Source organism: Peromyscus californicus, unplaced genomic scaffold (genome assembly GCF_007827085.1).
Source record: "Peromyscus californicus insignis strain IS unplaced genomic scaffold, ASM782708v3 Scaffold_3__1_contigs__length_106647218, whole genome shotgun sequence".
Taxonomy (NCBI): domain Eukaryota; kingdom Metazoa; phylum Chordata; class Mammalia; order Rodentia; family Cricetidae; genus Peromyscus; species Peromyscus californicus.
Window position 1 is genome coordinate 60,314,211 of NW_026294551.1, and position 9,683 is coordinate 60,323,893.

Below are 9,683 nucleotides of genomic sequence, written 5' to 3' on the forward strand. Positions count from 1 at the left end.
TTTTGAAAATGAGATTGTTTTGTTTGCTTCATTTTCAGAGACTTGACTGTTGATTTTCAGGTGCTGCCAACTCTTGTGTGCTGCAACCTGGCTATACTCATTAATTTTTCTAATAGGTTATTTTTGGTAAAGTTATTGAGTGTTTTCTACGTAGGCTTATGTCACCCACAAACAGGAACAAGTTGACTTTTTTTCTTCCATACGGGTGCCTTTACTCTTTCCTCCCCTCCTGCTGGGAATGTGTCTGTCTGTCTTTCTTCAGTGCCGGGACTCTGGGCTGGATGGTTATTTTAGTGTTGGTGGAAAGGATAGAAGTGAAGAGGGAGTTTTATCATGAGTCTCGGGGAAAGGGCTGAAAAGGAGAATGAGTTGCAGCTTGGGAAGGGGTCGAGGCAGGTTGATACTGAGCTGGAAAAAGTCCGGGAGACTTCAGTGCCGGTGGTCAGAGGGATGTGTTAGCTGAGGCTTCAGAGAAGCCTAAAGGTGAAATTCATGGTTAAAAGTCACGACTCTCAGCTCCACTGGGCCCAGTCAGCCATCACCAGTGTCATTTAGTTTACAGATTTTAAGGAAACCCTTGAGGAAGAAATTTTTGTCCCAGGAAAATATCTTTTCTTTGTTCCCTTTATCTGAGTAAGAAGGGAAGAAACAAAACAAGACCTTTTTCTCTCACCTTCCCTTTATTATTTTATATATATATTATATATAACCAGACTTTATTATTTAATCAGACTTTTCATTAACGTATAAACCAGGTCCTTTGGGGAAGAGAAGTGGGTAACGGGTTCAAGGCTAAGGAAGCGCACAGCTGGATTGACATAGAGTTAGGGCAACTGTGGCAAGTTCCAGATTCTGAAATGCAATGGGAATGATGGCTGTGTATCCCCAGGACTGTATGATGGGCAGTTTGTCTATTCTCCAAAGGATGTAGCCAAGGAGGACCAGACTATGAAGATACAGAGACAGTGGCCTCCTCTGGGGCTGAGATGGGCAGGGCCTCTCAGATCGTCACACTGTTTTCCACCATGCTGGGCCGAAGGTACTCATAGGGCAGGTCCAGGCCTGCATTCCGGACCTCAATCTCCTTGTCCATGACAGCCAGCTCCTCCTGGAATTGCTTCAGCACAGCCCGGGGCTCAGGGCCTGAGAAATATTCCTCTTTATGATGCCCCAGGGCCACCTGAGAGGGAGAAAACACAATGGCTCAGGCCCTCGGGCCTCTCACAGGCAAGAGCACCGCCCCTCGGTCAAGCTGCCTCCCCACCCACAGGCCAGGGCCCAGGCATCGGTGTTCTAACCATGACAGGCTGGGGTCTGCCAAGGAACTTGGTGAATGTCATCTGCATCCGTGCCTGCTGGAGAGTGGGCAGTGCATCCACTATGTCCTTCTCTGTCACGTCCTTGGAGGTCGGTGGGGGCTTCCGCATGGTGCATGGGCCATTTGGGATCCAGGCATACCAGTCCAGCTGCAGATAGAAGGGTCACTCGGAAATCCAGGCTGACCGCCCAGACATTTGATGTTTCTCCCCATCTCCTACATCCCGGAAGCCCGTGGGGACATGATCACGAGGATTACCTGACCCAGATGGGTGGAAGCGTGCTGAGCAGTGCATGTGAAAATGCACATGGTAACGAACCGGCACAGCTGAGCCCGGGACTCCAGGGACAGGGGGAACCTGGGTAAAAATAAAGAGAGTTAGATTCGAGACCAGCATCTGAGGCAGAGCTCAGGCCGGCAAAAATGTCTGGAGATACGTAAAGACCTTGCTCTGATCACAGCCTCTAGAGCCTATGGTTCACAAATAGTGTGCACTCAAAAACTGATGTGTAATGGAGACCACTACAGAAAATCACAACCAATCAAAATGCAGATGTGGAGCCCAGCCCCATTGGATACATCTACAAAACAACTCCCAAACCTAAGACTCAGGGTTCTTTCTGAAGAGGGGGCAGAGAGATGGTAAGAGCCAGAGGAGAAGGGAGTTTGCTGTGAGGTTGTGTCCTAGGAATGTCAGAAGCTACGCCTGTAACGTCTCACCAATATGACTGCCTACCCATGAACTGAACAAGGACAACAGACGTGCTAACACGAACCGGGGAAGCCCAGGAGGCCTCAAGCCTACACAAAGGCCACTGAGGAGAGCTGACAGCTGGAGAAGCAATCTTCCACAGGGAAGAGCACCCCAAGTGGTCATCCAATACCAAATGGGGAGCCCTGAAAACTTATAGACACAGTAACACTATACGGACCGAGCAGGATGTATTTATGTATTTAAGAATGTATTATAGCTGGGGTTCCAGGACAGCCAGGGCTGTTACATACAGAAACCCTGTCTTGAAAAACCAAAATAATTATATATATATATAGTGTGTGTATACATATATGTATGTAACAACAAATAATGAAAAAAGAGAGGCCATGAATTTGAAAGAGAACAAGGAGGACTCTATGGGAGGGTTTGGAGGAATGAAAGGAAGAGGAGAAAATAACCCCCCAAGATAAAAATAAAGAAAACTGATGGACGTAGGGTGGGTGGGCCTTGGAGCTGCTTTCCAGCTCGAGGGTAGGGATGAGTAAGGGAACTCTGAGAGGATAACAGTTCTGGCTCCAGAGAAAGCTCCCAATGCGTGAGGAGAGCGAGTCCTGTGAGAGGAGAAGGCGGAGGACCTGCAGAGACGTGACGGTTAGGGCTTCTGGAGGCCCAGGAGACACCCAGGGAAGTGTTTCAGGGTACCGGATGAGGGATGTTGACAGACGTGTGGGCAATGATGTAAGGTAACTCAGGAGGACCCCACGCCTTACCCCCGCTCCTGGCCGCCCTGCAGTCCGATCTCAGTGATCTCTCTGCACCACACCTGCAGCTCTGGATCGTCCTTCACGTCTGTGTCGCTCTTGTAGAAAAGCTCCACCATCCTTTTCACATACCTGCTCCCCAGAGAAGAGGGCACTCAGCCACAGGGCCAGGCTAGGGCCTTTGGGACCTGCTCCCCCGCACCCCCCCCTTCTCTCCCTCTGCGTCGTCCTCACCGGCTGATGATTTCCCACAGCCTGAGGGCATCCTGGGCATACAGAGAAGATTTCACATCCAAGAGCCCACGGTCAGCCAAGTCATCCGGAGGGCAAAAGGAGCGGTAAGTCAAACAAGCGGTGGCCCTCTGGAGAATGTCCACGTGGCCTCCACTCCCTGTACTCACCACCTGAGGACAAACCAGGGTTAACCAAGGCAGCGGGCTATTCAAGTATGAGGCAAGTGAAGGCTGTCCTTCAGTATGAAAAGCAGAGTTTGGAGGAAGAGTGGGCGGGGCGGGGGGGTACCCTTGAGAGACTCCTCCCCTTTACCCATCCCTTCCCATACCAGATCAAAAATTCCCCATTCAGAGACAAGACTCTTCCGTGCCAGGACATTGATCTCCATGGTGTAGCGGAAGTGGGGGACGAGGAGCTGATGGTGGGAAAAGAAATGAGATACAGTCAAATAACAGAAATGGCAGGATCCACGGGGTGAGGGGGATGAAAAGACCCTGTGATGAGAAGGGAGAGGAAAGCTTATGTGAGACAGAGGCTTTCCCTTTGGAGGACTGGGTCAGGGTAAAGAGAGAGAGAGAGATATCTTCCCAAAGGCCTCCAAGGTCAAAGGTTCAAGGTTTCATTACTTATTTGCACAATCTTGTGTTCCCTGTCATAATTCCAGTGATCATTAGTCTCATACCACAGAACCCAGTAGGATCCTCCACTATAAGCCCATCCCCCATTTGCCTTGACCAGGACTCCTAGTGTCTGTCTCTCTTTGTCTGTGTCTGCCTCCCTCTCTCTCTCTCTCCCTCTCTGGGTATTCAATGCCCTGTAGAAGAAAACTCTTCCGTGACCCTACCTCCCTTCCCTTCCCAGAAGGATCCTAATCTTTCATTTCTCCTTCTCAGCTAGCTTCCTGAGGAGTCTCTGTCTCTGTGACTCACAGGTTTGGCTCAGCCCACAACCAGACTGCCAGCATCTCTACTTCCCTGAGGCAGTCCTTATCAACAAATCAACCAATGACGCCCATATTGACAAAGTACCCTCCTCTGTAACCGTGCTGACCCCCAGCTGTATCTGGGATGGACCCTCCTCTGCAGCCGTGCTGACCCCTGGCTGTATCTGGGATGGACCCTCCTCTGCAGCCGTGCTGACCCCCGGCTGTATCTGGGATGGACCCTCCTCTGCAGCTGGGCTGACCCCCAGCTGTATCTGGGAGGGACCCTCCTCTGCAGCTGTGCTGACCCCCAGCTGTGTCTGGGATGGACCCTCCTCTGCAGCCATGCTGACCCCCAGCTGTATCTGGGATGGGCCCTCCTCTGCAGCCGTGCTGACCCCCGGCTGTATTTGGAATTGATAACCAGCCTCTCTCTCTGCAAACACTTGCTTCTCTGGATGCCATGGCTCACACTTGCCCCTCCCCCACCTCAGTGGATGCCTCCTCTGCTGTATTCGCCCCTCCCCCACCTCAGTGGACGCCTCCTCTGCTGTCCTTCCATCCCTCTGCCTCCTCCTCTCACTTCCCAGAGGGCAGAGCTAACTAGAATTGTCTCAGACTAAATGTGCTTCTGAGGCACCAAGTCTAAACCCTAGAGAATTTACTCCAGTGCAGTGGTCTCAGACACTTCTGTTTCCTGCTAACTGAAATCCATGTCTTCAACCCCTTCCTCTCCAATGTTTTCAGACAGATGTCTGTAAGCAGGTGGTCAAAACATGCTCCAGCCTCTCCTCTCCAAACACTGCAATTTTCTTTCTTGTCTTCTCCCACTTCCCAACCTCCTACTCAACAAGCTAATCACTTTCTAATATTTCAGTAATACTTAATGTCCAACAGTCCTTCCTCCCTCAACACTAGGGATCACTCCTTCTGAAATGTCCCCACACTTCCCTACCCCTTGGACAACCTCCTCACTCTGAATTGCAACTAATCTTATTCTTACTCTTTCCCCAGCTCACAGAAAGAGTGTATCTTTAGGGTTTCCATAGAAGGGTTTCTGTGTGTGTGTGTGTGTGTGTGTGTGTGTGTGTGTGTGTGTGTGTGTGTTCATGTATCCACATAGAGACTAAGATGGCCACCTCTCCTAACATGCTGAAGAGCAGACCCTGAGGAGAGGCCTCCTGAGGTTGAACGTGGGAACTGTGGACAGCAGATGCACAGTGACAGACACCCCGAAATACCTTGTATATGGGATGCAGGCTGGGTAAGCTCCTCATTGTGGCCACAGAGATAACCTCGGCCATTAGATGCCCCCTTAGCAGATGGGACTGTAACTGGTGCAGCTGGAAATCAGAGCTTCGAACCCAGATCTTGGCCAGGAGCCAGGCCATGGGAGGGTCTGAGGGCAGGAAGAGCAGAGGTGGGGAGCACCCATGTCGGGGAGGCTGGAGCTATAGCAGGAGAGAGAGAGAGGAGGAGGAGCTGAGAACCTGCGTGTCTAAATCCCAAAGGGAGTCAGTGTTAGGGAAGACGTTGTTCTCGGACCTGAATGAGCATGGGTAGGAGGCTTCCATCAGGCTCCAGCTTCAGCATCACCAAAGGGGCTGCCACATACTGCTGCTTAAAAATGATGATGTTGGGCTTGACTCCATCCAGCAGGGAGAAGTCAGCTTCAAACAGAGAGCCAGCCTGTGGGATCGGATCACGGGCAGTCGGAGATGCCGGAGTCAGTTCTGAACCCGCCTTTCTCTCACTTGCCAAAGTGGGTCCTCTCTCTACCACCCAACAACTTAACTTAGAGCAACTGATCTCCCCAGAACTAAAGCCCTGGATGTACTGTCTGGAGCTTGGACCTCCCTGAGGTGAGGTTTCTGCTCTCTACCACGGACCACAATTCCCAGCCTATGTCCTCACACACCCCCCACAGGCTTTAGCCAAATGTAGCACAAATTGCTCTTTACTCCCTTCTCCCAAAAATAAGTCTATTTTTTTCAAATCTCTACTTAGTCCTCCTCCTCCTCCCCTCCCTTCTCCCCTCCTCCTCCTCTCCCTCCTCCTCCGCATCCTCTTTCTCTTCTTCCTCCTTCCCTTTCTTTGGGACAGCCTCTTTGAGACATGATCTCATAACAGCCCTGGTTAGCCTGGAGCTCACAATCTACAACAGGCAGGGCCTTAAATGTGTGTGAATATTCCTGCCTCTGCCTCCTAAATGGGAGTACTTCCCTATGCAGTGAGGGTTTAGTAGTAACCCCTGCCTCTTACCTGTTAGATGTCAATAACGCATCCTTTGTGACAACCAAAAATGACTCTAGACATTGCCACAGGTAACTTTGTGCCTCCCTACCCCCAAACATTTGTCACAAAGGATGTGTTATCGACATCTAGTAGGTAAGAGGCAGGGGTTACTACTAAACCCTCACTGCATAGGAGAGTACCCTAAAACAAAGGATTATATAGGTCATGACATTATACAGGAATGACATAGAACCAAAGTTGAGAAACCCCAAGTGCTGATGATCACAACCCATCACTTTGTATGCTAACCTAAAAAAAGTGATTTAAAAAAAAAACCCTAAATGCTGATGAAGGTGGGTATAGATGATGGAGGTACACATGAAAGAGAGGAGGGGAGGAGGGGAGGGAGTAGAAGCAAAGTGGCAGGAGAGGGGTGGGGGGGTGAGGGAGTGAGATGGGGGTAAGCCGAGGCAGCTCACACCTGGAGCGCCTTCTGCAGCTGGGTCTGTAAATCCTTCATCTCCGGAGGCAGGACCAGCCGGCCTGGAAGGCTCTTAGAACGCCTCAGGAGCATCGGGTTCGCACCATTGAGGAACTGGTACCCAAAGAGGGCATCCTCCTTCCAAGACTCACGAACCCGCCCTGAGGGCATCGGTGAGAACACAGTGTGAGTGCTAAATGTGTCCTCCCACTAGCCCACCCATCTTCTGCCCTCTCTCCCCTCTCCTTTCAGACCCCTGGCTTGGAATTCTGGGTAGAGACTGTGAGAAGTTGTGGTAACTGACCAGCCAGAGCCGTCTTTCCACATGGGAATATTCTTTTGTAATCTTCCAGGTTTCGTACACGACTTACAAAATCTAGAGTCCCCTTAATGGCAAAATCCTTCAGCCTGTGCAAAGAACAGCATGCCAGACGATCAAGAAGGAGTTCACCTAGCAGCTGAAGGCGAAACTGCGCGAACTCAACCAAGTACTCACACTTTGGCCAGAGAGAGGGAAAAATCTAAATCCTTATCCTCCATGAATCTCTGGTTCCTGGGGAGGTCCCACTGTGTACTCCCTGCTATAGGCAGGATTAAGCCCTCCTTCCAGGAGCCCCACCTAGAGGACGAATACAGAGTCCCGGATGAGGCTGTGGTTTGGGGGTGTGGGGGAGGAGATCTGTGATCAAAGGCTTTCTGGGACTCACCGGTACACCTTCCTTCGGTCCTCCATCTCTTGCTCTCGATACTTCCTAAACAGGCTCTGAGTGTCATCGTTTACCTTCAGGGCTGGGAGAGGCCGACACAAGAGCTTGCATCCTCCCAGGACACCGCTCTGGGCCAGGGTCGCTCCATCTTCCCTTCTCCTCAATCTCATCCTTTCTCTCCCCCCCTCACCCTCATCTCTCTAATCTTTTCCTTTTATTTATTGCATAACATGCCCAACCATCTCCTGCTTCCTTCAGCGGCACCCCAGAGCCCTCACCAGTGCCCTCCGCTAGGCAGATGGTCTCGTTGCTCTGCACCCAACTGTAGCAGGGGAAATAGACCTCTCCGTGGGTCCCAGGGCCCTGCACAGTGACCCACTTGCAGAACCAGTCAGAATCCAATAGGCCCTTGTGTTTGCGCATCTTTACCAGCAAGAGACGCCCTAGATGCACGGGGACGTCGATCTCCAACTCCGTGTTCTGTGGGATAGGACACAGCTTCTCAGCAAGTCTGGGGTCCTCAGTGAGGGCAGCGGTGTCAGTGAGCCCCCAGAGGAGCTTGGCTCCGCTTGCCCTTCTAAGAAGCACCCCAAGAAAGAGACCTGAACCAAGGGCGGCGAGAAAGGAGCTGGGCACTCAGTTGGGCTCCAGGCTCCTTGTGCACCTGCTGCGCGCGCCAGCGGTGGCTCGCCCTCGCCCCTCTTCCTGCCCAGCCCGTGTCTCTCCGGCTCCTTTCACGGTCCGCTTTCCTCGCAGTCAGTCCACCTGCGCCTAACACCATCCCAGCCCAGCCCACCTTCTCTGGGGTCAGACTTCCTCTGACCAGATCCCCGGGTCCCCGAGAGCCCAGCCTTTGCCGCGCTCACCCCTCTCCGCAGTGGTCGCAGCTGTTTCCCAAGGTCCGCTTCCCCGTGCTCCCCCACCAGCCACAGCTGCACCAGGTTGCTGGAGCCCGCCAGAAGCGAGTCTCCAGTGACCACCCGGATCGTGTACTTGCCCATCTCAGCTGGTCCTCTACAGGGACCTGGGAGAAAAGCCGCTTTTAAGAGGATCCGAGAGCCAGCCTCCAGGGAGCCACACCTAGACCAGTGTGTTTGGGTTTCCCCCGCCCACAAGTCCCTCCCCCACTAAGGGGCAGGCATCTAGGTCTCCCAACAGTTTCGAAAAACACAGCCCCACCTTGGCCAGGGCTTCATGCCCAGGCCCGAGCTAAGCTTAGCTAGCTAAGCCCCACACCCACCCAATTTTAGGGGAACTCATTTAAAGAGCAGCAGGCGGTGGAGATGAGGGAAGTGGAATGGCCTCGGATGGGGGCGTGCTTTTCAGTGGAAGTGAGCATACCCTTGGCAAAGACGCAGAGGTTTTGTTGAAACTTGGTAGCCAGGAGAAGGAGTTTGAAGTTTCCATTGGACCACCCTGAAACGCGATCTCCGAGGCCAAGGCTTTAGGTTGAGCATCCACAATGTGCCCCATGGGTGTACTCCCTTCAGGACTAAGTCTTCCCACCCCACCTCCCATGGTTTGACCCCCTTCCTCCTCAGAACAAGTACCGCTCACAGGTACACCTTTCCTCTGCTGGAGCACTCCTATGGCCCTATACTTGCCTCTGTCCAGGTCCTCTTGTGCTACTGTGGGCAAAAATCTCTGAATCCACTGTGGGTTTTGCTAAGAACTACCCTTGCCTCATGTTCAAAGAGTCGGTCAAAACAGGTGGCTAAGACCCGAATCTAAAAGTATAGAGAGATACTTTCTTGGACAAATCATCCGTGGAGAGTTGACATTAATTTCCGGTGAAGCAGGTGCCTGAAGGATCGTGTGGAACAAACACTAAATGCAGCATCCATCTACATCTTTACCGTTTTTCTCTCAACCTTGGTTGGTGTTTGTTTTTTTCAAGACAGGGTTTCTCTGCGTTGTCTTGGCTGTCCTGGAACTTGCTCTGTAGACCAGGCTGGGCTCGAACTCACAGAAATCCTCCTGCCTCTGTCTCCCCAGTGCTGGGATTAAAGGCATGCACCACTATGCCCGGCCTTTTTATTATTATTATTCTTTTTAAAGTTGTCTTGACTACTTCTCATCAGTACCTGACAGTGCTTTTTAAATGATTCTTGTTTATACAGTCAGTTAAAATTTCATTTGAGTCTAAAAAAAATTATAACTATGCTATATGGTTATACTACCATTCCATTGCTAATATTTGTCTAAAAATTGCAAGTTTTTACAATAATCACAACTGACATAAACAGTTGAAAGCTTACATAACTTTTTTTTTCCTTGAGACAGGTTCTCACTATATACCATATAGCCCAG

At 51.3% G+C, this 9,683-nt stretch overlaps 1 protein-coding gene across 1 annotated transcript; it reads right to left on the minus strand.

Moving 5' to 3' along the window:
• Nucleotides 1-691: 691 nt before the first annotated feature.
• Nucleotides 692-9,365, minus strand: LOC128121935 (polyunsaturated fatty acid (12S)/(13S)-lipoxygenase, epidermal-type). Its single transcript, XM_052757027.1, has 14 exons — nucleotides 8,240-9,365; nucleotides 7,652-7,853; nucleotides 7,374-7,455; nucleotides 7,163-7,285; nucleotides 6,971-7,074; nucleotides 6,667-6,827; nucleotides 5,496-5,639; nucleotides 5,192-5,401; nucleotides 3,357-3,443; nucleotides 3,029-3,198; nucleotides 2,804-2,926; nucleotides 1,577-1,676; nucleotides 1,299-1,466; nucleotides 692-1,180 (listed from the first exon to the last, which is right to left on the minus strand). The coding sequence occupies exons 1-14, from the start codon at nucleotides 8,372-8,374 to the stop codon at nucleotides 1,001-1,003; spliced, it is 1,989 nt and encodes a 662-aa protein (XP_052612987.1). The 5' UTR covers nucleotides 8,375-9,365; the 3' UTR covers nucleotides 692-1,000.
• Nucleotides 9,366-9,683: the final 318 nt, after the last annotated feature.

Bases quoted from the DNA above. Each gene is read 5' to 3' on its own strand.
- LOC128121935 (XM_052757027.1), bottom strand. From the start codon at position 8,374: ATGGGCAAGTACACGATCCGGGTGGTCACTGGAGACTCGCTTCTGGCG. The intron at 7,456-7,651 runs GTGAGGGCTCTG...GGCCTCTCCCAG, and splicing joins CTGCCTAGCGGAGGGCACTG to CCCTGAAGGTAAACGATGAC. The intron at 1,181-1,298 runs GTTAGAACACCG...TCTCCCTCTCAG, and splicing joins GCAGACCCCAGCCTGTCATG to GTGGCCCTGGGGCATCATAA.